At 44.2% G+C, this 27511-nt stretch overlaps 1 protein-coding gene across 1 annotated transcript in view; it reads right to left on the reverse strand.

The window, feature by feature from the left end:
- Positions 1-2912: 2912 nt before the first annotated feature.
- LOC115112512 (sodium- and chloride-dependent glycine transporter 2-like) overlaps positions 2913-27511 on the reverse strand; it is a 57871-nt gene continuing 33272 nt past the window's right edge. The window contains exons 12-15 of the mRNA XM_065011795.1: positions 25448-25547; positions 23054-23154; positions 7858-8025; positions 2913-5509 (exon numbers count right to left, since the gene is read on the reverse strand). Coding sequence (XP_064867867.1) covers positions 5354-5509; positions 7858-8025; positions 23054-23154; positions 25448-25547 — 525 coding nt within the window. The 3' untranslated portion in view covers positions 2913-5353. The remainder of the gene's footprint in view (positions 5510-7857; positions 8026-23053; positions 23155-25447; positions 25548-27511) is intronic.

A 27511-nucleotide genomic window follows, 5' to 3' on the forward strand; every position in this document is an offset into this window, starting at 1 on the left:
TCTGATAAAAAAGTTGTTATCCTTCTTTGGTTACCTACTGCCCAAAGTTGACCCACAGGTATAGCAATGGAAAGTTTATTATTTTGTATTTTTCTTTGCGAAGGAAAATACCGGGGTAAACTATAACCCTGGTTTGACAGTGCTTTGAGGAACATAAAGCACGCTCAAGGAGACATGCAAGGGGGAGAGGGGGAGAAGAGAGGAGAGGAGGAAGCAGATGTGAGAAGGGAGAGAGCATACATAGACACAGAAGCACAGGAACACAAACAGCACATGCTAGCTTTCTAACGTTTCCTGTTCAATCGATCAATGCTGTTAAAAACAGAAAGCTAATCCCCATTTCCTCAAAGAAAGCATCAAATTGGCTACACAAGGACAGTTATTCCAACCAGAGCTCACATTTACATTTTAGTCACTTAGCAGATGCTCTTGTCCAGAGCAATTAGGGTTCAGTGCCTTGCATAAGGGCACATTGACAGGTTTTTCACCCAGTCCGCTCGGGGATTCGAAGCAGCGACTTTTCGGTTACTGGCCCAATGCTCTTAACCGCTCGGGTATCGCTCGGGTATCTGCCGCCACTTCATGAATTGCCTAGCTCAAACGTTACCATCTGTCACACCACAAAAATGATCTCTCTCTCTCTCTGACTCTCTTTATTTCTCTCTCTCTGTCATTGGAAGATAATGGATAATGTGTAAACAGGAGTGTACAGTCGTGAAACACACGAAGATGCACTCTGAGGCAAAAATAATTTTAAAACCTGCCTTGCTCGTTCAATCATCCTTGCATTCAAGTGAGTGACACTTTTTTTTATATATATATATTTCTTTACCCCCAACAGAACCATCCCTAGCCTTGTTTTTGCCTCACAGGCAAAACATTTTAGTGGCGCCTCAGTTGATGACAGGGAGAACCTTTATTTTATTTTAGAGCTAATTTCCTGCAATTCTACGAATTTTGCAATTGGGCGTAGAGAAAATGTTGCAGTTTTACAGCAAGCTTGCTGCAATTCTAAGAGATTTTGGCATGGGGCAGAGAGATTCTTTTGCAATTGTATAACTAATATCCTGCAATTACACTCATTTTTCCATAGGGTGGAGAGATTTTTTCCCCTTCCGTTTTGAAGCTAATTTCCTTCAATTCTACAGATTTTTCCATGACTCATGCCATGCTAATAGGATATATGACTGAGAGTGACTAACAAAATCAATGGGGCCCTCTGGAGGTCAGGGCCCCTGGGCACGTGCCCGGGCGGTAATTCCAGCATGATTACTACAAGTTTAGGTAGCTGACTAGACTAACTAACCAATCTAAAACATTTTTTAGCTGACATGGGCTAATTGAGTGATTGTAAGTGACTGACATAAGAGAAAAACTGATGCACAACAAAGTTTTGAAATGGTACTCAACAGTAAATTGAGGCCACGACTGAGTTCTTAAAAAAAGGGGTCAGGGGCCCCCAAGCTGTGTGCGCACACACACACACACACACACACACACACACACACACACACACACACACACACACACACATACACACACACACACACACACACACACACATACACATACACACACACACACACACACACACACACACACACACACACGAGATAAGATGCATTACATATCAACACAAAGCAACATTTATAGGCTACAACAGACAAGCTACTTCAGAAATAGGGTTTTCGTGTTGAATGTTTTTTTTCCCTTTTAGAGACCTGTACCTTTCTAGACAATTAGCAGCCCATGTTGCTTTTAATTTCACAGTAATTAAACAGCATGGGCCTTGCCTAGACTCACTCGTCTGACTCGAATCTCACTGGCACGCTTGTCTTATTGCTTCCCATATATCCACAGCTTCCAATTAACTACATTCGGCCCCACTCGAAGAACACACGCCTGCAGCGTTAAAAGACCCGGCCATCTAAACACAGCTGTTTTAATCCAGGCCTGTATACATTGAACAGAAATTACACATCCAACTTCCTGTGAACGCGGGAAAAGAAATCAGGTCTAATTGCTTTTTAAAGAACGCATCCCCAGTCACATTGGTAATTGGACAGAAAGCAAGGCAGATTGGTTGCCTGACGTGTAATATGAAAAGCAACCTTAGTGGCCAGTCAATTTGCTTACTGGCCCTCTGGATCGCTTGCGGCAGGCTGGCAGGTAGTCGTGAGTTGTCACTGTCAGATTGAAGTCTTGACCCCTACACTTTCTGGATGTGTCCCAAATGGCAACTTGTTCCGTATATAGTGCACTACTTGGACTCCTACAGTATGGGCCCTGGTCAAAAGTTGTATAAGGTTGCCATTAGGGAAGCAGACACTGTTCCAATTTTCTTAGGGTTCTAGGTAAAACATGTAACTGTTATGGGCCAATTCTGTCCATAGAGAAGAGTTTTTAACAAGATTTATAAGTGAAATTATGTGCCAACCATCTCTCATTCAACTCCAGTGCCCTAGGTAAAGATACATTTTGGTCAGTGCAGTGCGATTTGACCAAGACATTCCTTGATGCCCTACTGAGCTAGAATTCCTCATAATTTTATAATAGTGCGCAAAAAAGAGAGAACAGGCTAATTTTGAAGGATTTTGTTTTTTTTCTTTCTATGTCTCCCCTATTAAGGTAGAAATTGTGGAAGTTCTACTGTCTATTTCTTCCATGTAGAATGCTGTTGTTAATTATACATCTACAAAAGTAGGCAGACCTGGAATCAAGTATACCTGACACCCTGTTTCATGAAGACAAAGAGAATGACGAAGTACAAATCTAAAAATGGCAAAGTACAAATCTCAAATGACACCCCATTTAGTGCAGTACTTTTGATCGGTCAAGGGACTCACTCACTTAATAGTATTGCACTTCATAGGGAATAGAGTGCCATTTGAGACAAATCCAAAGTGCCCCCAGCTCTACCACATATAATAAGATAAGTACAGTTCCAGGGGGAAAAAAGGCCATATTCTATACACTACCTACACACATATCTACAAGTTCCTCCTAACATTGTGGGGATGTGACAACACTAGCACGCACTAAGTCAACACACATCTCTTTTTAAAAGGTTTACAAGATACAGCTTACACAGCCGGCAAGGAAAAAACATCTGGAGCAATACAGGAAAAAACATCTGGAGCAATACACATTCTCTCTTGTATATATATATATATGTGTGTGTTACCCTACAGAAGTTGCGTATGAGGAAAGAGGGAGATTCCATAGTTGCCATGACTAGAACACATGTCTACAGCAATAAATAGTTGGTTTAATTGTTATGCACACAAAGGCCATTGGACTATTCTAAACACTGAGAAGAATCACTACAATTTCACATGGCCGTTTTGCATATCTTAAGCTACTAAAGAAAGGATCGACTACACGACTGTATTAATGTGCTACATTGATTACCGATACATTTTTTTCTAGAGATAGTAGAGACTAAAGTGTTTATAGTTAAAGTAATCAGCGATAGGCATTTCCTTATCTACTGGAGAAGTAGAAGGTAAAAATTGCAGGTAACTTCATTTATTCAGCTAAAGCAAAGGAGCCTGCACATTAAATAGGAGTGTGTATATATATATATACATAAGTTGCTCCTATATATATATACACACACTCCTATTTAATGTGTATATAGTTTGACAGGAACAAATATCATCTATGAAAATGAACCATACTGCATACTTTCTAGGCAGTTGATTTTACTTGTATTGCCTATTTCATTAAAAAAAGAATGAATATATATATCATAATGTCCCATAGATGAGTCTGATGACTACCAATATTTCTCAGTCTGTCAATTAGATTTTTTGTGCCTTTTTGTTTGTGGAGGATTTTCCAATATCACTATACACATAGATACAAGAATAAAACAATCACACACACACACACACACGCATGCACACACACATGCACACACACCTCCATAGGGACTAGTCCAGATGTAGTGGAGTGGTTCGAGAGCTTCAAGTTCCTCTGTGTGCACATCACTAATGAACTAACATGGTCCACATACACCCACACAGTTGTGAAGAGGGCACGACAGCGCCTCTTCCCCCTCAGGAGGCTGAAAAGATTTGGCATGGGCCCTCAGATCCTCATAAAAGTTCAACAGCTGCATCTTGACAAGCTGCATCGCCGCTTGGTACGGCAAATGCAAGGCGTCTGACCGCAAGGCGCTACAGAGGGTGGTCAGTTTGGCCCAGTACATCACTGGGGTCGAACTCCCTCCCTGCCATCCAGGACCTCTACACCAGGCGTTGTCAGTGGAAGGATCAAAAAATGGTCAAAAACTCCATCCAAACCATAGACTGTTCTCTCTGCTTCTACACGGCAAGCGGTACCAGTGCACCAAGTCTGGAACCAATAAGACCCTGAACAGCTTCTACCCCCAAGCCATAAGACTGATAAACAAGACCTCTAAATACCTAAATCAAATGGCTACCCGAACTACCTGCATTGCCCCTTTTTTGCACTAACTCTCTTGTACTGACTCTATGAGCACACACTGGACTCTACCCACACACTCACACATACTTACACTGGCACCCCAACACACACACACACAAATGCATACTGACGCCACACACACAGTCACACACACACAGCCACTTTATACCCTTACCTATATATACAAATCTACCTCAATTACCTCGTACCCCTGCACATCGACTCTGCTATATACAGGGAGTACCAGTACCATGTTATTTTTACTCCATTATTGTTATTCGTTAATCCCTGTGTATCTATTCCTTCTGTCACTATTTTATTTTTTAAATGTATCTTTAACTCTTCGTTGTTGGAAAAGGACCCGTAAGTAAGCATTTCACTGTTAGTCTTCACCTGTTGTTAACGAAGCATGTGACAAATTAAAAATTTGATTTGATTTTTTTGTCATGAGCAGTCGAATATTGCCATTGCAATATTGTGACACGGTACATTTTTCTCTTGGAATAGAGATCCCCTCAGTAAGAAAGGTTCTGGCGTAATGGCTGTGCATGGGCAGGAGGCAGAGGACAGACCATTCTCAGGTCAGGGGTTAAGGAGAGAGAGGGCAGGGTATAGCATGGGTGCCTGCCAGAGAAAGCAATGTTGTAGAGGAGGGCAGCCCCACTTTGCTATAGAGTGTAGAAGGGAGCAGGGGAGGTGAACAGGAGAACCAGGAAAAAAAGTGGGCGATGTGTTGGCTTGCTTTTCTCTCACACACATTGATGGGAAAGAGGAAGGAAATAGGAGAGTGGAAAACAGGAAAAATTAAGAATAGGTGTGGGAGAGGGCAGTGGTAGGCTGCTGCTCTCTCTCTCCCCTGGTCCCCCTGCTGAAGTGACGGTGGTGGTTGTAGTGGAGGCTGCTACTGGTAGGCGCCCAGCTGGAAATCTTTGGGGGGCAGTTTGAGGCCCAGGGAGTTGGATCCATGGGGGTCCATCATGTTCTTGTAGCGCTCCCCTCTGTGCTTGGCCAGGAAGGGACCCCAATCGGGCTGAGGGGAACACACCAGCTTCAGACGCTGTGGAGGGGGGGGGTCACACGGTTGTGTTAAAATAGAATAGAATAGTATCAATCAACTTGAGTTGTGGAAGGCCAAGGGGAGAGTTGGGTACAATAGATGACAGTAGGACTGTCCTGAGAGATATGAAGATGTCAGGAATGGCAGTCGATCGTAACACTGAAATATCTGTAACTTTGAAATTCACACACAAACCTTTATAGTAAATATTGATTGCATATACAGCATATGTGCTCAATAATAATTTAGCCAGATACTGTAACTATCTTAAGGCTTTGACTAAGGCAATTATGCCAAAACTTCCTGTATGTAAGTACAGTTGTATACACACGCACGCATACAAATGTGTGATGTAGGGGACTTCAACAAGCACAGCGTGGGGGACTGCTACATGTCTGTGTTTTCTGTGCCGATCCGCCGCCAGTTATCAGAGGACCAAGGCTGATATTTCACTTTACTGCCCATAGGGCTCTGGTCAAAAGCACTGCACTATATAGGGAATAGGGTGCTATTTGGGACACACACAGAAGTGTTTGATGTCCGAGATCCATTTTCTAACATGCAGTAAAGTGAAATATCAGCCCTGATAACTCTGTCATATGTTTTACTAAAGAGCTCATTGTGCTTGTATGTTAATGTGATAGCACTTAGTTCACAGGGGGAAAACATACAGTGCATTCACAAAGTATTAATTAATACCCTTTGACTTTTTCCACATTTTGTTATACAGCCTTATTCTAAAATTGATTAATTTGTAGTTTTTCTCCCCCTCATACAATACCCCATAATGACAAAGCAAAAACAGGTTTTTATACATTTTTGCACAAACAAATAAAACTAAAATGTCACATTTACATAAGTACTCAGACCCTTTACTCAGTACTTTGTTGAAGCGCCTTTGGCAGCGATTACAGCCTCAAATCTTTTTGGGTATGACGCTACAAGCTTGGCACACCTGTATTTGGGGAGTGTCTCCCATTCTTCTCTGCAGATCCTCTCAAGCTCTATCAAGTTGGATGGGGAGCATCGCTGCACAGCTATTTTCAGGTCTCTCCAAAGATGTTAATTTGGGTTCAAGTCCGGGCTCCGGCTGGACACTCAAGGACATTCAGAGACTTGTCCTGAAGCCACTCCTGTGTTGTCATGGCTGTGTGCCTCGGGTCGTTGTCCTGTGTGACGTGGATGTCGACTAAGGCAGGCCCCCGCACCTCTGATTCAGAGGTGTTGAATGCATTTCAGTTGAATGCATTCAGTTGTACAAGTGACTAGATATCCACCCTTCCCCATTGGAAGATGAACCTTCGCCCCAGTCGGAGGTCCTGAGTGCTCTGGAGCAGGTTATCATCAAGGGTCTCTCTGTACTTTTCTCCTTTCATCCTTCCCTCAATCCTGACTAGTCACCCAGTCCCTGCCACAGAAAAACATCCCCACAGCATGATGTTGCCACCACCATGCTTCACCGTAGCACTGGTGCCAGGTTTCCTCCAGATGTGACACTTGGCATTGAGGCCAAAGAGTTCAATCTTGGTTTCATCAGACCAGAGAATCTTGTTTCTCATGGTCTGAGACTCCTTTAGATGCCATTTGGCAAACTCCAAATGGGCCATATCTTATTTTGTATTTATTTATTTAACCTTTATTTAACTAGGCCTTACATTGACAGGTGTGTACCTTTCCAAATCATGTCCAATCAATTGAATTTACCACGGGTGGACTCCAAATCAAGTTGAGAAACATCTCAAGGATGATCATTGGAAACAGGATGCACCTGAGCTCAATTTCGAGTCTCATAGCAAAGGGTCTGAATACTTATGTAAATAAAGAATTTCTGTTTGTTATTTTTTTTAAATAATTTTGCAAAAATTACAATTAGAATTTTTGCTTTGTCATTATGGTGTATTGTGTGTAGATTGATGAGATTTCTTGTAATTTTAAACCATTTTAAAATAAGGCGGTAACTTAACAAAATGTGGAAAAACAGAATGGGTCTGTTTATTAACTAGGCAAGTCAGTTAAGTCAGTTATTGTTTGGATTATTTCTATATACAACAATACTACCAGTAGAACCTCAAAGATATGACCCTCAGCGTTACGGACTGTCAACAGCACAGGCAATATCAAACCGGGACATGTATTAAATACGCTAAAACGAACTGCTGTATGCTACAGACAAACGTAAATGTTGCTTACATGTGCTAAAAACACAAAAATATTTACAGTCCAAAAAACATTCCTTACCCCAGGACATTTCAATGGGTGACTAAGAAAAAGGAGCAGATCTGAAAAGATCTGAAATGTATTTATGGGACGTACAAACAGGCGTGCGTGGTATTGTGTCCCATACATACCTCTGTAAAGCTGCCTGGGGCCAAGTGCATTTTGATGACAAACATGATTGGGATCCAGATGACAGAACACAACACCATCAGCCAGCCCATCACCATGGACCAGGTGGGGTAGGTGTAGTCCTCATAGGTCATCACCTTCCACTGGTACAGACTCAGCCCCAGGATACCCTGCAGGGAGAGAGGAGAAAAGGGAGAAGAGAGGAGGATTAGGAGAGGAGGGGAGAGGAGGCGGAGGACAGAAGAGAGAGAATGGGTGAGATGAGGGGGAGACGAGGAAGTGAAGGAGGAGGTGGAAGATTAGGATGATCAAAAACCGGAAGAAGAGGATTAAGAGATTTAAAAAAGGAAGGACCAGGAGGGTAAGATGATGAGGGTAAGGGGCGAAGGAGGGAAAGGGGAGGAGACGGTTAGGGAGGGTTTGGCCGGTAGGGAAATCCTTGTCTCAACGCGCACCAGCGACTCCTGTGGCGGGTCGGGCGCAGTGCGCGCTAACCAAGGTTGCCAGGTGCACAGTGTTTCCTCCGACACATTGGTACGGCTGGCTTCCGGGTTGGATGGCGCTGTGTTAAGAAGCAGTGCGGCTTGGTTGGGTTGTGTATCGGAGGACACATGACTTTCAACCTTCGTCTCTCCCGAGCCCGTACGGGAGTTGTAGTGATGAGACAAGATAGTAGCTACTAAACAATTGGATACCACGAAAAGTGGTGAAATTCAAAACAACAACAAACAAAATGCAGCATGCATGGGTCAGAAAATCAATGGCAAGAAAAAGTTTGTGAACCCTTTGGAAATACCTGGATTTCTGCATAAATTGGTCATACAATTTGATCTGATCTTCATCTAGGTCACAACAATAGACAAACAATTATCCATGTTAATGTCTTTATTGAACACACCGTGTAAATATTCACAGTGCAGGGTGGAAAACGTATGTGAACCCTTGGATTCAATGACTGGTTGACCCTTCTTTGGCAGCAACCAAACTAGACAAGGCTGTTTTCTGTAGTTGAGGATCAGACCTGCACAATGGTCAGGAGGAATTTTGGACCTCTTCCTCTTCACCAAACTGTTTCAGGTCAGCAATATTCTTGGGATATCTGGTGTGAACTGCTCTCTTGAGGTCATGCCACAGCATCTCAATCGGGTTGAGGTCAGGACTCTGACTGGGCCACTCCAGAAGGCGTATTTTTTTCTGTTGAAGCCATTCGGTTGTTGATTTACTTCTATGTTTTGGGTCATTGTCCTGTTGCATCACCCAACTTCAGTTGAGCTTCAATTGGTGGACAGATAGCCACACATTCTTCTGCAAAATGTCTTGATAAACATGGGAATTCATTTTTCCGTAGATGATAGTGAGCTATCCAGGCCCTGAGACATCAAAGTAGCCCCAAACCATGATGCTCCCTCCACCATAGTTTTGATGTTGGTGTGGTGTACTTTTTTTTCTCCACACATAGTGTTGTGTGTTCCTTCCAAACAACTCAACTGTAGTTACATTTGTCCACCGGATATTTTGCCAGTAGCGCTGTGGAATATCCAGGTGCACTTTTGCAAACTTTAGACGTGCAGCAATGGGTTTTTTTGGACAGCAGCGGCTTCTTCCGTGGTGTTCTCCCATGAATAACATTTTTGTTAAGTGTTTTACGAATGGTAGACTTGTCAACAGAGATGTTACCATGTTCCAGAGATTTCTGTAATTCTTTAGCTGACATTCTTCAGCTCACACTGATTCTTCTTAACCTCATTGAGCATTCTGCGGTGTGCTCTTGTAGTCATCTTTGCAGGATGGCCACTCCTAGGGAGAGTAGCAACAGTGCTGAACTTTCTCCATTTATAGACAATTTGTCTTACCTTGGACTAATGAACATCAAGGCTTTTAGAGATACTGTAAACCTTTCCTGCTTTATGCAAGTCAACAATTCTTAATCTTCGGTCTTCTGAGATCATTTTGGTTCGAGGCATGGTTCACATCAGGCAATGCTTCTTGTGAATAGCAAACTCACATTCTGTTAGTGTTTTTTATAGGGCAAGGCATCTCCAATCTCATCTCATTGATTGGACTCCAGGTTAGCTGACTCCAATTAGCTTTTGGAGAAGTCATTAGCCTAAGGATTCACATACTTTTTCCAACCTACACTGTGAATCTTTAAATTATGTATTCAATATAGACAAGAAAAATACAATAATGTGTGTGTTATTTGTTAAAGCACAATATGTTTCTCTTATTTTGTGACTTAGATGAAGATCAGATGAAATTTGATGACCAATTTATTCAGAAATCCAGGTAATTCCAAATGGTTCACATACCTTTTCTTGCCACTGTAAGTATTCAGAACATTTGCTATGAGACTCGAAATTGAGCTCAGGTTCATCCTGTTTCCATTGACCACCAAAAAATGTCTGCAGCATTGACGGTCCCCAAGAACACAGTGGCCTCCATCAATCTTAAATGGATGAAGTTTGGAATCACTCAGACTCTTCCTAGAGCTGGCCGCCACGGAAACGGAGCAATAGGGGGAGAAGGGCATTGGTCAGGTAGCTGACCTAGAACCCGATGGTCACTCTGACAGAGCTCCAGAGTTCCTCTGTGGAGATGAGAGAACCTTCCAGAAGGACAACAATCACTGCAGCACTCCACCAATAAGGTCTTTATGGTAGAGTGGCCAGACAGAAGCCACTCCTCAGTAAAAGGCACATGACAGCCCACTTGGAGTTTGCCAAAAGGCATCTAAAAGCCTCTCAGACCATGAGAAACAAGATTCTCTGGTCTGATGAAACCAAGATTCATATTATTCCAAAATGGCATAGCAGTCGGATGTGTGTTTTGTCTTGTCCCGTCCTGCCCCGTGTATATACCGTTTTCTTCGTATATATTTTAAGCTCACTTTCCACCTTACGGACTGAATATACTCTCCTGCAACCTGCCTCACCCAATGTGGTACGGATCTGCTATTTTTATACTTTAGAACTGGAACCCCCATCAGGAGCTATTCAGCTAACTAGCTACTAGCTATTAGTCAGTTAGCCACTGCTAGCGGTCCTCACCATTAACTCGGACATCAGCCAGCCTCAGCCCGGGGGAATTCCTGCCAGTCTGCACAGCGCGATATCAACCCAGAGCATATCGGACTGCTTTTTCTCTACCACATCTCTGGATTCCTACCGCAAGCACTGAACCTTTACACCGGATAATCACAGCTAGCTAGCTGCTATCTGAGTGGCTACTCCAGGATAGGTCTCTGTCAAGAAGCAAGCACCAGTTAGCCTGGAGCGGCTAGCCAAGGACGTCCACCAGTCAGTTCTTGGGCTACAATAACTATTTTGCCAATTGACCTGGACCCTTTACTGCCGAGGGGGAAAGGGGGAAACGGAGCGGTCTTCTGGTCAGACTCCGGAGACGGGCACATCGTGCACCACTCCCTAGCATTCTTCTCGCCAATGTCCAGTCTCTTGACAACAAGGTTGATGAAATCTGAGCAAGGGTAGCATTCCAGAGGGACATCAGAGACTGTAACGTTCTTTGCTTCACGGAAACATGGCTCACTGGAGAGACGCTATCGGAGTCGGTGCAGCCAACTGGTTTCTCCACGCATCGCGCAGACAGAAACAAACATCTTTCTGGTAAGAAGAGGGGCGGGGGCGTATGCTTCATGGTTAACGTGACGTGGTGTGATCATAACAACATACAGGTACTCAAGTCCTTCTGTTCACCTGATTTAGAATTCCTCACAACCAAATCTCGACCGCATTATCTACCAAGGGAATTCTCTTCGATTATAATCACAGCCGTATATATTCCCCCCCAAGCAGACACATCGATGGCTCTGAACGAACTTTATTTGACTCTTTGCGAACTGGAATCCATTTATTCCGGAGGCTGCATTCATTGTAGCTGGGGATTTTAACAAGGCTAATCTGAAAACAAGACTCCCTAAATTTGATCAGCATATCGATTGCGCAACCAACCAGGGCTGGAAAAACCTTGGATCACTGCTATTCTAACTTCCGCGGCGCAGATAAGGCCCTGCCCCGCCCTCCTTTCGGAAAAGCTGACCACGACTCCATTTTGTTGATCCCTGCCTACAGACAGAAACTAAAACAAGAAGCTCCCGCGCTGAGGTCTGTTCAACGCTGGTCGGACCAATCTGATTCCACACTCCAAGACTGCTTCCATCACGTGGACTAGGATATGTTTCATATTGCGTCAGACAACAACATTGACGAATACGATGATTCGGTGAGCGAGTTCATTAGAATGTGCGTTGAAGATGTCGTTCCCATAGCAACGATTAAAACATTCCCAAACCAGAAACCGTGGATTGATGGCAGCATTCGCGTGAAACTGAAAGCCCGAACCACTGCTTTTAATCAGGGCAAGGTGACCGGAAACATGACCGAATACAAACAGTGTAACTATTCCCTCCGCAAGGCAATCAAACAAGCTAAGCGTCAGTATAGAGACAAAGTAGAATCTCAATTCAACGGCTCAGACACAAGAGGTATGTGGCAGGGTCTACAGTCAATCACGGATTACAAAAAGAGAACCAGCCCCATCACGGACCAGGATGTCTTGCTCCCAGGCAGACTAAATAACTTTTTTGCCCGCTTTGAGGACAATACAGTGCCACTGACACAGCCCGCAACTAAAACATGCGGATTCTCCTTCACTGCAGCCGATATGGGGAAAACATTTAAACATGTCAACCCTCGCAAGGCTGCAGGCCCAGACGGCATCCCCAGCCGCGCCCTCAGAGCATACGCAGACCAGCTGGCTGGTATGTTTACGGACATATTCAATCAATCCCTATCCCAGTCTGTTGTTCCCACATGCTTCAAGAGGGCCACCATTGTTCCTGTTCCCAAGAAAGCTAAGGTAACTGAGCTAAACGACTACCGCCCCGTAGCACTCACTTCCGTCATCATGAAGTGCTTTGAGAGACTAGTCAAGGACCATATCACCTCCACCCTACCTGACACCCTAGACCCACTCCAATTTGCTTACCGCCCAAATAGGTCCACAGACGATGCAATCTCAACCACACTGCACACTGCCCTAACCCATCTGGACAAGAGGAATACCTATGTGAGAATGCTGTTCATCGACTACAGCTCGGCATTTAACACCATAGTGCCCGCCAAGCTCGCCCTCACTAGCTTTAAGCACCAACTGTCAGAGCAGCTCACAGATTACTGCACCTGTACATAGCCCACCTATAACTTAGCCCAAACAACTACCTCTTTCCCAACTGTATTTAATTTATTTATTTATTTTGCTCCTTTGCACCCATTATTTTTATTTCTACTTTGCACATTCTTCCATTGCAAAACTACCATTCCAGTGTTTTACTTGCTATATTGTATTTACTTTGCCACCATGGCCTTTTTTGCCTTTACCTCCCTTCTCACCTCATTTGCTCACATTGTATATAGACTTGTTTATACTGTATTATTGACTGTATGTTTGTTTTACTCCATGTGTAACTCTGTGTTGTTGTATCTGTCGAACTGCTTTGCTTTATCTTGGCCAGGTCGCAATTGTAAATGAGAAAATGTTCTCAACTTGCCTACCTGGTTAAATAAAGGTGAAATAAAAAACCAGTACCTGTGCAACTGGGTACTGTACTTCCTGACGGGCCGCCCCCAGGTGGTGAGGGTAGGCAACAACATTTCCACCCCGCTGATCCTCAACACTGGGGCCCCACAAGGATGCGTTCTGAGCCCTCTCCTGTACTCCCTGTTCACCCACGACTGTGTGGCCACGCACGCCTCCAACTCAATCATCAAGTTTGCGGACGACACAACAGTGGTAGGCTTGATTACCAACAACGACGAGACGGCCTACAGGGAGGAGGTGAGGGCCCTCGGAGTGTGGTGTCAGGAAAATAACCTCACACTCAACGTCAACAAAACTAAGGAGATGATTGTGGACTTCAGGAAACAGCAGAGGGAACACCCCCCTATCCACATTGATGGAACAGTAGTGGAGAGGGTAGTAAGTTTTAAGTTCCTCGGCGTACACATCACAGACAAACTGAATTGGTCCACCCACACAGACAGCATCGTGAAGAAGGCGCAGCAGCGCCTCTTCAACCTTCAACCTACATTATTCATCTCATATGTATATGTATATACTGTACTCTATCATCTACTGCATCTTTATGTAATACATGTATCACTAGCCACTTTAACTATGCCACTTTGTTTACATACTCATCTCATATGTATATACTGCACTCAATACCATCTACTGTATCTTGCCTATGCCGCTCTGTACCATCACTCATTCATATATCTTTATGTACATATTCTTTATCCCCTTACACTTGTGTCCATAAGGTAGTAGTTTTGGAATTGTTAGCTAGATTACTTGTTGGTTATTACTGCATTGTCGGAACTAGAAGCACAAGCATTTCGCTACACTCACATTAACATCTGCTAACCATGTGTATGTGACAAATAAAATTTGATTTGATTTGATTTTGACACGGAGCCGATCCATCACGGCTGTTCTGTCAACGTAACTGTCCGAGGTGGTTTCAACACGCTCTTCCGTTGCGACATCGCCAGAGGCCCATCTGCTAGCCCTGGCCCACTAGCTGTCTGAATTGCCATGTCTCCAGCTAGCGTAGTAGCGACTACTGAATTGGTTCCCTGATTCATCTAGTGCTACTCATTGGACCCTTTGATCACTCGGCTACACATGCCTCTCCCTATTGTCATTATGCCTTGTCTATTGCTGTTTTGGTTAGTGATTGTCTTATTTCACTGTAGAGCCCCCAGCTCTGCCCAATATGCCTTAGGTAGCCCTTTTGTTCAACCCCACACACATGCAGTGACCTCACCTGGCTTAACTGGTGCCTCTAGAGACAAAATCTCTCTCATCATCACTCAATGCCTATGTTTACCTCCACTGTTTCATGCATGTTAACATTAGGGGCCTCCTCCCTACTTTTTTTATTCACTGCTTTAGCACACTCCGCCAACCCTGATGTCCTAACCATGTCTGATTCATGGCTTAGGAAGGCCTCCAAAAATCCTGAAATTTCCATCCCTAACTAAAACATCTTCCGACAAGATAGAACTGTCAAAGGGGGCGGAGTTGCAATCTACTGCAGAGATAGCCTGCAGAGTTCTGTCATACTATCCAGGTCTGTGCCCAAAGAATTTGAGCTTCTACTTTGAAAATCCACCTTTCCAGAAACAAGTCTTTCACCGTTGCCACTTGTTATAGATGCCCTTCAGCCCCCAGCTGTGCCCTGGACATGACCTAAACTGGGACATGATTAACACCCCGGCCGTCTTACAATCTAAGCTAGATGCCCTCAATCTCACACAAATGATCAAGGAACCTACCAGGTACAACCCTAAATCCGTAACCATGGGCACCCTCTTAGATATCATCCTGACCAACTTGCCGTCTAAATACAACTCTGCTGTCTTCACCAGGATCTCAGCGATCACTGCCTCATTGCCTGTGTGCGTAATGGGTCCGCGGTCAAACGACCACCCCTCATCACTGTCAAACGCTCCCTAAAACACTTCAGTGAGCAGGTCTATCGAATCAACCTGGCCCAGGTATTCTGGAAGGATATTGACCAAAATCCCGTCAGTAGAGGATGCCTGGTTGTGTTTTAAAAGGAAATTGCTCGCATTCTTAAATAAGCATGCCCCATTCCAAAAATGTAGAACTAAGAACAGATATAGCCCATGGTTCACCACAGACTGCCCTTGACCAGCACAAAAACATTCTGTGGCGTTCTGCATTAGCAGACTTTCAGGGAAGTCAGGAACCAATATACTCAGTCAGTAAGGAAAGCTAAGGCTAGCTTTTTAAACCAGACATTTGCATCCTGTAGCACTAATTCCAAAAGGTTATGCGACACTAATGTCCATGGAGAATAAGAGCACCTCCTCCCAGCTCCCCACTGCACTGAGGCTCGGAAACACTGCCACCACCGATAAATCTACAATAATCGATTATTTCAATAATCACTTTTCTATGGCTGGCCATGCTTATCACCTGGCTACCCCTACCCTGTTAAACAGCTCAGCACCCCCTGCAGCAACTTCCTAAACGATTTCATAACCGCCATCAATAAAAGACAGTACTGTGCAGCCGTCTTCATCGACCTGGCCAAGGCTTTAGACTCTGTCAATCACCGCATTCTTATCGGCAGACTCAATAGCCTTGGTTTCTCAAACGACTGCCTCGCCTGGTTCACCAACTACTTCTCAGATAGAGTTCAGCGTGTCAAATCGGAGGGCCTGTTGTCCGGCCATCTGGCAGTCTCTATGGGGGTGCCACAGGGTTCAATTCTGGGGCCGACTCTTTTCTCTGTATATATCAATGATGTTGCTCTTGCTGCTGGTGATTCTCTAATCCACCTCTACGCAGACGACCCAATTCTGTATACATCTGGCCCTTCTTTGGACACTGTGTTAACAAACCTCCAAACGAGCTTCAATGCCATACAACACTCCTTCCGTGGCCTCCAACTGCTTTTAAATGCTATTAAAACTAAATGCATGCCCGTCTAACGATTGCTGACTGCACCCACCCGCCCGACAAGCTTCACTACTCTGGACGGTTCCGACTTATAATATGTGGACAACTACAAATACCTAGGTGTCTGGTTAGACTGTAAACTCGCCATCCGTTTTTTCACCAAAGCCCCATATACTACCCACCCCTGCGACCTGTATGCTCTCGTTGGCTGGCCCTCGCTACATATTCGTCGCCAAACCCACAGGTCGTCTATAAACCTTTGCTAGGTAAAGCCCCTCCTTATCTCAGCTCACTGGTCACCATAGCAACACCCACCCATAGCACACACTCCAGCAGGCATATATTACTGGTCATCCCCAAAGCCAACACTTTCTTGGCCATCTTTCCTTCAAGTTTCTGCTGCCAATGACTGGAACGAATGGAAAAATCACTGAAGCTTCATCTCTACCTTTAAGCATCCGCTGTCAGGGCAGCTTACCGATCACTGTACCTTTACACAGCCTATCTGTAAATAGCACACCCAACTACCTCATCCCCATATTGTTATTTATCCTTTTGCACCCCAGTATCTCTACTTGCACATCATCATCTGCACATCCATCACTCCAGTGTTAATGCTAAATTGTAATTATTTCGCATCTATGGCCTATTTATTGCATTACCTCCCTACTCTTCTACATTTGCACACACTATACATAGATTTTTCTATTGTGTTACTGACTGTACGTTTGTTTATGTGTAACACTATGTTGTTGTTTTGTTGCACTGCCTTTCTTTATCTTGGCTAGGTCGCAGTTGTAAATGAGAACTTGTTCTCAACTGGCCTACCTGACTAAATAAAGGTTAAATAAAAATAAATACATTTTAAAAAGATTGAACTCTTTGGCTTGAATGCCAAGCGTCACATCTGGAGGAAACCTGGAACCGTTGTAAGGACTTCTAGAAGAGGTGGGTCGAGGAGTCAGGCGCAGAGAGTAGGGTAGCGGATAAGTGGAGATATATTTATCCCCAAAACAACAGAGTGTCGGTCAATGCCACACACACAGGCGATAAAAGACCCAGTCCAAAACCAACAGGACGAAACGGTTCGGGAAAATAAAATCCACAAAATAACACACACCAAATACAGAAAAACAAGCCCGCACAAAAGCCCGGCGGGCCTATTGGGTTTAAATAGCCCAAAACCAAAACAAGAAACAGGTGCAACTAATCAGACAACACTAAATGAAACAGAAAAGGGGATCGGTAGCAGCTAGTAGGCCGGCGACGACGACCGCCACCCGAACAGGAAGAGGCACCATCTTCAGCAGGATTCGTAACAACCATCCCTACGGTGAAGCATGGTGGTGACAGCATCATGCTGTGGGGATGTTTTTCAGCGGCAGGGACTGGGAGACTAATCCGGATCGAGGGAAAGATGAACGGAGCAAAGTACAAAAAGATCCTTGATGAAAACCTGCTCCAGAGTGATCAGGACCTCAGACTGCAGCGAAGGTTCACCTTCCAACAGGACAACGACCCTAAGCACACAGCCAAAACAACGCAGGAGTGGCTTCAGGACAAGTCTCTGAATGTCCTTGAGTGGCCCAGACTTAATGATGGTGTTGGAGTCGTGCCTCGCCATGTGGTCATGAGTGAACAGGGAATACAGGAGGGGACTAAGCACAAACCCTGAGGGGCCCACGGGTTGAGGATCAGCGTGGCAGATGTGTTGTTACCTACCCTTACCAGCTGGGGGTACCACTTTCCTCTGGTATTTATTTAGCAAATGTGATAACACATCTTAACTCCCGATAGACGCAAGCAAAAACTCTTTACATATAGCCTAAGCTACACCTAAACATTTGTGATTTGACATGCTGTATGGGATGAAAAACTAGACCATTTTTAAGTGGGCTAATAAAAAAAGCAAGTGCATACAGCCTATGCTCCTTGTCCATCTGGTCAGGGTAAACAAATTGGTAATGTTATGTTATAGTCCATTTTTTGTGTGTGTCAGGAGAAAATGTGAATGTGGTCAATTTTGCTTTATATTCCAACGGGCTCGCTAGGGTGCCGAGACCTTTTCAATACAACATTATTAACTAGAATGAATGAATTATCACAATAGCGATGAACACAGGCTGTGAGTACATTTTTAATTGGGCCTACATGATGCAAACAAGCATAAAGCAAGCTCAGCCCTGTGACTTCTATGGTCCATCAGCTGTCTCTGTGTAGAGGAAACCCCATCGTTTAGTCTAGTCTAACAATAATTTATATGAACAAGTGCAAGGTTCCTGCAGTTTGACAGGGTTTTAATCCTCCCCAGGGCCAGGAGTTTTTACAGTTTTTCAAAACCTTAACAGTGATTCATCACTGTCTTACCCTATAGGGTCAGGAGTTTTACCTGGTTAGGTCACCAGATAAGGAAAAACTCTGGCCCCCAGTTTTTTTGGGCCTCATTCAATCTCTGCTGTGATCCCATCCCAACACTGTGTAAGTAGACCTCATGTTTGGATAAATACCATAGTAGACCAGCAACTAACACAATTGTATTATTACACATATAAATCAAATCACATTTTATTTGTCACACATACACATGGTTAGCAGATGTTAATGCGAGTGTAGCGAAATGCTTGTGCTTCTAGTTCCGACAATGCAGTAATAACCAACAAGTAATCTAACTAACAATTCCCAAACTACTGTCTTATACACAGTGTAAGGGGATAAATAATATGTACATAAGGATATATGAATGAGCGATGGTACAGAGCAGCATAGGCAAGATACAGTAGATGGTATCGAGTACAGTATATACATATGAGAGTACAGTATATACGTATGCATATGAGATGAATAATGTAGGGTAAGTAACATTATATAAGGTAGCATTGTTTAAAATGGCTAGTGATATATTTACATCATTTCCCATCAATTCCAATTATTAAAGTGGCTGGAGTTGAGTCAGTGTCAGTGTGTTGGCAGCAGCCACTCAATGTTAGTGGTGGCTGTTTAACAGTCTGATGGCATTGAGATAGAAGCTGTTTTTCAGTCTCTCGGTCCCAGCTTTGATGCACCTGTACTAACCTCGCCTTCTGGATGATAGCGGGGTGAACAGGCAGTGGCTTGGGTGGTTGATGTCCTTGATGATCTTTATGGCCTTCCTGTAACATCGGGTGGTGTAGGTCTCCTGGAGGGCAGGTAGTTTGCCCCCGGTGATGCGTTGTGCAGACCTCACTACCCTCTGGAGAGCCTTACGGTTGAGGGCGGAGCAGTTGCCGTACCAGGCGGTGATACAGCCCGCCAGGATGCTCTCGATTGTGCATCTGTAGAAGTTTGTGAGTGCTTTTGGTGACAAGCCGAATTTCTTCAGCCTCCTGAGGTTGAAGAGGCGCTGCTGCGCCTTCTTCGCGATGCTGTCTGTGTGAGTGGACCAGTTCAGTTTGTCTGTGATGTGTATGCCGAGGAACTTAAAACTTGCTACCCTCTCCACTACTGTTCCATCGATGTGGATAGGGGGGGTGTTCCCTCTGCTGTTTCCTGAAGTCCACAATCATCTCCTTAGTTTTGTTGACGTTGAGTGTGAGGTTATTTTCCTGACACCACACTCCGAGGGCCCTCACCTCCTCCCTGTAGGCCGTCTCGTCGTTGTTGGTAATCAAGCCTACCACTGTTGTGTCGTCCGCAAACTTGATGATTGAGTTGGAGGCGTGCGTGGCCACACAGTCGTGGGTGAACAGGGAGTACAGGAGAGGGCTCAGAACGCACCCTTGTGGGGCCCCAGTGTTGAGGATCAGCGGGGAGGAGATGTTGTTGCCTACCCTCACCACCTGGGGGCGGCCCGTCAGGAAGTCCAGTACCCAGTTGCACAGGGCGGGTCGAGACCCAGGGTCTCGAGCTTGATGACGAGCTTGGAGGGTACTATGGTGTTGAATGCCGAGCTGTAGTCGATGAACAGCATTCTCACATAGGTATTCCTCTTGTCCAGATGGGTTAGGGCAGTGTGCAGTGTGGTTGAGATTGCATCGTCTGTGGACCTATTTGGGCGGTAAGCAAATTGGAGTGGGTCTAAGGTGTCAGGTAGGGTGGAGGTGATATGGTCCTTGACTAGTCTCTCAAAGCACTTCATGATGACGGAAGTGAGTGCTACGGGCGGTAGTCGTTTAGCTCAGTTACCTTAGCTTTCTTGGGAACAGGAACAATGGTGGCCCTCTTGAAGCATGTGGGAACAGCAGACTGGTATAGGGATTGATTGAATATGTCCGTAAACACACCGGCCAGCTGGTCTGCGCATGCTCTGAGGGCGCGGCTGGGGATGCCGTCTGGGCCTGCAGCCTTGCGAGGGTTAACACGTTTAAATGTCTTACTCACCTCGGCTGCAGTGAAGGAGAGACCGCATGTTTTCGTTGCAGGCCGTGTCAGTGGCACTGTATTGTCCTCAAAGTGGGCAAAAAAGTTATTTAGTCTGCCTGGGAGCAAGACATCCTGGTCCGTGACTGGGCTGGATTTCTTCTTGTAGTCCGTGATTGACTGTAGACCCTGCCACATGCCTCTTGTGTCTGAGCCGTTGAATTGAGATTCTACTTTGTCTCTGTACTGACGCTTAGCTTGTTTGATAGCCTTGCGGAGGGAATAGCTGCACTGTTTGTATTCGGTCATGTTACCAGACACCTTGCCCTGATTAAAAGCAGTGGTTCGCGCTTTCAGTTTCACGCGAATGCTGCCATCAATCCACGGTTTCTGGTTAGGGAATGTTTTAATCGTTGCTATGGGAACGACATCTTCAACGCACGTTCTAATGAACTCGCACACCGAATCAGCGTATTCGTCAATATTGTTATGTGACGCAATACGAAACATATCCCAGTTTACGTGATGGAAGCAGTCTTGGAGTGTGGAGTCAGCTTGGTCGGACCAGCGTTGGACAGACCTCAGCGTGGGAGCCTCTTGTTTTAGTTTCTGTCTGTAGGCAGGGATCAACAAAATGGAGTCGTGGTCAACTTTTCCGAAAGGGGGGCGGGGCAGGGCCTTATATTCGTCGCCGAAGTTAGAGTAACAATGATCCAAGGTTTTTCCACCCCTGGTTGCGCAATCGATATGCTGATCAAATTTAGGGAGTCTTGTTTTCAGATTAGCCTTGTTAAAATCCCCAGCTACAATGAATGCAGCCTCCGGATAAATGGTTTCCAGTTTGCAAAGAGTTAAATAAAGTTCGTTCAGAGCCATCGATGTGTCTGCTTGGGGGGGGGATATATACGGCTGTGATTATAATCGAAGATAATTCTCTTGGTAGATAATGCGGTCTACATTTGATTGTGAGGAATTCTAAATCAGGTGAACAGAAGGATTTGAGTTCCTGTATGTTTCTTTCATCACACCATGTCTCGTTCGCCATAAGGCATACGCCCCCGCCCCTCTTCTTACCAGAAAGATGTTTGTTTCTGTCTGCGCGATGCGTGGAGAAACCCGTTGGCTGCACCGCCTCGGATAGCGTCTCTCCAGTGAGCCATGTTTCCGTGAAGCAAAGAACGTTACAGTCTCTGATGTCCCTCTGGAATGCTACCCTTGCTCGGATTTCATCAACCTTGTTGTCAAGAGACTGGACATTGGCAAGAAGAATGCTAGGGAGTGGTGCACGATGTGCCCGTCTCCGGAGTCTGACCAGAAGACCGCCTCGTTTCCCTCTTTTTCGGAGTCGTTTTATTGGGTCGCTGCATGGGATCCATTCTGTTTGAAATGCAGAACACAGGATCCGCGTCGCGAAAAACATATTCTTGGTCGTACTGATGGTGAGTTGACGCTGATCTTATATTCAGTAGTTCTTCTCGACTGTATGTAATGAAACCTAAGATGACCTGGGGTACTAATGTAAGAAATAACGTGAAAAACGTACAAAAAACAAAAAACTGCATAGATTCCTAGGAACGCGATGCGAGGCGGCCATCTCTGTCGGCGCCGGAAGACTTCTGTACATCAATAATTGAACTGCTTGCTTAAATGTGTTGTGTTATTGTGTATTTCTTCCCTGTCAAATCCTGTCCTGCCTTCAGTGGAAGAGTAGAGCTCTTCTCCAATATGCATACATGATCAGCCTGTTCTGTACTGAAGTCTCTGAACACTTCAACCTCTGTCCTGCACTGAAGTCAAGCCTCTGAACATCTCAACTCATGCCTTATACCCTCATTCAATCACTGCTATGATCCCTTCCTAACACTGTGTAAATAGCCCTCATTTCCATTCCCCATAATATTTTACTGTAAATGTTTTTATTAAACGTTTTAGGTTAAAATAATTTGTCTTTGACAATTTTTCAAACACGCTTTGTCATCTCCCTTCCTCCTACACTTTTCAAGTCACCAGCCTCCATTGCATCTGTTATGTCACAGTTATGACAACATTATGTAGGCTATATGAGTGCTGCATTTCAAATAGCACAAACAACCTGTGTTATAACGGTGAAAGGTGAGGAAAACAATTTCCGTTTCAGTCGGGGAAAACTATTTTTGCTTTCTTCCCTTTCTTGGTAAACACTCGCTGCTGCAAATCGATGTTGGCCCCTAAATTTGAAAAGGCTGCAGTGAAAGGGGAAACACATTGTGTGTGTGTGTGTGCGCATGCATCTGTGTCTCTATGTGAGTGAGTGCGCATGCTAGCGTGCCTGTGAATATCTAAACCCCATTCCGTATAGTTCAGACACACACGTACAGTCAGAATGGTAGGAGTCACAAAGGCCCAGCAGATTCTCCAGAAGCGGTTTGGTTGGAAGCCAATCATCATTTCAATGTCCTCGCAGAACCTCTGCAGGCCTAGGAAGAGGGGAATAAAGACAGAAAGAGGGAGAGTCAGGCAAATCGACTGCTCAGGTGAGGGGAGTAGAGACAACCCGACAGAAAAAAACATCCATCCAAAATGGAACCCTATTCCCTATCTGTATACGTTTCTGGTCAAAAGTAATGCACTATGTAGGGAATAGGGTACCATTTGGGACTAACACAGAGAGTGAACCAGATTCACCCAGAGCTACAGACAAGAGAGCTCCACACTGGCCCCCTACAAGGCACATCCATTCCCAGGGAGAACCCAGGGCATTTATTATCCTTCAAAAAAATATGGCTTGACGATTGTCACAATTGTTGCCAGCGTATTGACCGACGAATTTAGCAAGAGATGAGTCACAAGCCACACAATAATTTCACTGGAACCACCTCTGCTGATGCTGTGACAATTTTGGAGTACAGTATGTTCCATATACTCACAGGTCTACTTCAGACCTGGAAGCGAAAAACCCCCCCGCCTGTTTAGGCGAGCTGCTGGCTAGCGGAGTAGAGCACTTGAAAAAGAAAAGGAGAGACGCACACACTAGGAGCTCAGATGCAATAATTGAATAACCTAATAACCTAATAAACAACGTTTCAACAGACAAGCTGTCTTCATCAGGGTATAATGACAAACACTGCGGGTCACTAGTTTATAAAGTGTCTGTAATCATGGCCGGGTGTGGCCTGTTATCAATGGTTAATTCTCAGATATTAGAAGAACATACAAAAGCATGAACGGATAACATACAATAATAGATACGATTTGGCTACATAGGCCTACAAAAGAAAATCACAATAATCACAAAAATGGCTTCAGATCAAAGTCTACGTTGACACCGAAGCGAGAAAGGGTCTTTAATTAAAGATCCAGGCAGCCTCTCATTTGAACAATAAATTGTTGAGGTCACCCCCTCTCCTAGGGAGGGTGACATGTTCGATGCCGATATAATGTAGTGACGAAATTGAGTAGTTCGCTTCCAAAAAGTGGGCCACAACTGGGTAAGTCATGTTTTTGGACCTAATGGTGCTACAATGCTCCGAGATTCGTACTTTTAATTTTCGCTTTGCTTCACCCACATAATTTTTACCACAGGGACAAATTATAAAATAAATAACTGCCTTAGTGGAGCATGTGGTAACACCTTTGATTGGGATCGGTTTCCCTGTTTGGGGGTGTTTGAAGGATCTACATTTGTAAGTGCCATTGTATTGAGCGCAGCCATTACACTTGTAGTTTCCATCCGATAGAGGTGCAAATAGATGTTGTACAGGGATATTTTGGGGTGGTAAACCAGAGTTTACCAATTGACCTGATCATTGGTCCATTAGAATGGTAACACAGACATCTAGTGGTCAGAATGAGAAGTGCTCAAGCCCCCTGTCGGAGAGGGATAAAGTTGCCCCTAGACACTGATCTAAGGTCTGTTTGGTGTTTTTAATCACAACAGTTAGGACAAGGGTTTAAGGATTAAGCTGAACCTAGATCTGTGCTTAAGGGCAATCTAGGTACCTGGTCTGGAGCCTCTTAAAGCCCATTTACACAGACAAAACCTTTTTTTTTAAGTCTTCTTTTATATGTGAAATTAATTTTTGATAAAAACACTGTATATTTTCAACACAAAAAAAAACAGATCAAGACCTACTCATTATCTTGTTTTTTCATAGACCATGTAACCAAAAAACAAGTAACAGATCTGTGAGACTAGAGAGGTGTTCATTTGCAGGTAAATACATTAAAACTTTAATTGTTTAACACCTCCCTGATTTGATTTGAAAACAGCCACCATGGTTTAACAACCTAAGCACCACAGACTAGAAGTCCTGTTTCATACTGTACTTGTGCTTTCTGTGTTTATGTTGTTTAGCCAAGACAATGTTGAATGGCTATGAGGCTTTTCTGATTCTGACTTGATAAAGTGAGATAAGAGTAGGATGAATTTGCCCCCCGAGACAATGATCTGAATGCAGTTTTGCATTCTTTTTCATAATGTTTAGAATAATATTAATAATTGTATATGCCATTTAGCAGATGCTTTTATCCAAAGCGGTTTAGTCATGAGTGCATCCATTTTTCGTATGGGTGGCCCCAGCAGGAATCAAACCCACAGCACTTGGCGTTGCAATCGCCATGCTATACCGACTGAGCCACACAGGACCACAGTTAGGATTTAGGGAGAGTAAAGCTGATCATAGATCTGCGCCCGAAGAGCAACTTCGGAGCTATCAGAGAGTATAGTCAGGTAAACAAAAGGTCAAAAGTAACTTTTATTCTACTACTCACCATAGAAGTAAGAGATTCCGATCAGCTCACAGATGGCAATGATTACCAGAGAGTAAGAGGCAGCGTATGTGTCCACCAACTGGAGCATGTACATCCCATTCTGTTAAACACACAGGAACGCAAAAATCGTACACACACACACACACAACGTAAACCAGTGATGCATAGCCAGTGTCATCACTGGCTTACATCTGAAATGCCACCCTATTCCCTATGAAATGGCACCCAGGTAAAAAGTAGTGCACTATATAGGGAATAGGGTGCTATTTGGGACGTATTTTCAGTAAACTCTTGTCGTGGTGTGTTTTTTGTCCTATATTTTTAATCCCAGCCCCGTCCACGTAGGAGGCCTTTTGTTAGGCCACATTGTAAATAAGAATTTGTTCTTGCTTAGTTAAATAAAGGTTAAATAAATCAAATAAAAATACAATGTGTGTGTGGCTGCACATACAGTGCCTAATGAAAGTCTACACACCCCTTGCAGTTTTCACCTTCAACTGCCCTAAAATTAAATTAAATGTTTTTTCTAACTTATTTAGCTACACAACCTGCTCCACATTTTCTATAATTTTCATAATTATAGACAATCGTCTCAATTAATAAAAATAAAATAAAAACATGTCTTGATTGAGTATGTCTTCACACACCCTTGGTGGTATCAGCTTTGGCAGCAATAACAACTGTGAATAATTTTGAATAAGATTGCACCAACTCTTAGGGCAACATATATCAGAAATGTCAGAATTGCTCAAAGTCAATACATTTGGTTGGGAATCATTGATGGACAGCAATATTCAAACTTTGTTGCCAAAGGTGCCTTCACCAAGTATTAACTCTGGGGTGTGAAGACATACGTGATCAATACATCTTCGTTTTATGCGTGCGTGTGCCCGCATACGTGAATGCTCGTTTGTGTGTGTGCTAGCACGTACAGTGGGGAGAACAAGTATTTGATACACTGCCGATTTTGTAGGTTTTCCTACTTACAAAGCATGTAGAGGTCTGTAATTTTAATCATATGTACACTTCAACTGTGAGAGACGGAATCTAAAACAAAAATCCAGAAAATCACATAGTATGATTTAAGTAATGAATTAGAATTTTATTGCATGACATAAGTATTTGATACATCAGAAAAGCAGAACTTAACATTGGTACAGAAACCTTTGTTTGCAATTACAGAGATCAGACGTTTCCTGTAGTTCTTGACCAGGTTTGCACACACTGCAGCAGGGATTGTGGCCCACTCCTCCATACATACCTTCTCCAGATCCTTCAGGTTTCGGGGCTGTCGCTGGGCGATACGGACTTTCAGCTCCCTCCAAAGATTTTCTATTGGGTTCAGGTCTGGAGACTGGCTAGGCCACTCCAGGACCTTGAGATGCTTCTTACGGAGCCACTCCTTAGTTGCCCTGGCTGTGTGTTTCGGGTCGTTGTCATGCTGGAAGACCCAGCCACGACCCATCTTCAATGCTCTTACTGAGGGAAGGAGGTTGTTGGCCAAGATCTCGCGATACATGGCCCCATCCATCCTACCCTCAATACGTTGCAGTCGTCCTGTCCACTTTGCAGAAAAGAATCCTCAAAGAATGATGTTTCCACCTCCATGCTTCACGGTTGGGATGGTGTTCTTGAGGTTGTACTCATCCTTCTTCTTCTTCCAAACACGGCGAGTGGAGTTTAGACCAAAAAGCTCTATTTTTGTCTCATCAGACCACATGACCTTCTCCCATTCCTCTGGATCATCCAGATGGTCATTGGCAAACTTCAGACGAGCCTGAACATGCGTTGGCTTGAGCAGTGGGACCTTGCATGCACTGCAGGATTTTAATCCATGATGGCTTAGTGTGTTACTAATGGTTTTCTTTGAGACTGTGGTCCCAGCTCTCTTCAGGTCATTAACCAGGTCCTGCCGTGTAGTTCTGGGCTGATCCCTCACCTTCCTCATGACCATTGATGCCCCAGTTCAAACAGGTGCAGTTAATACAGGTAATGAGTGGAGAACAGGAGGGATTCTTAAAGAAAAACTAACAGGTCTGTGAGAGCCGGAATTCTTACTGGTTG

Source organism: Oncorhynchus nerka, linkage group LG27 (genome assembly GCF_034236695.1).
Source record: "Oncorhynchus nerka isolate Pitt River linkage group LG27, Oner_Uvic_2.0, whole genome shotgun sequence".
NCBI classification, from domain to species: Eukaryota; Metazoa; Chordata; class Actinopteri; order Salmoniformes; family Salmonidae; genus Oncorhynchus; species Oncorhynchus nerka.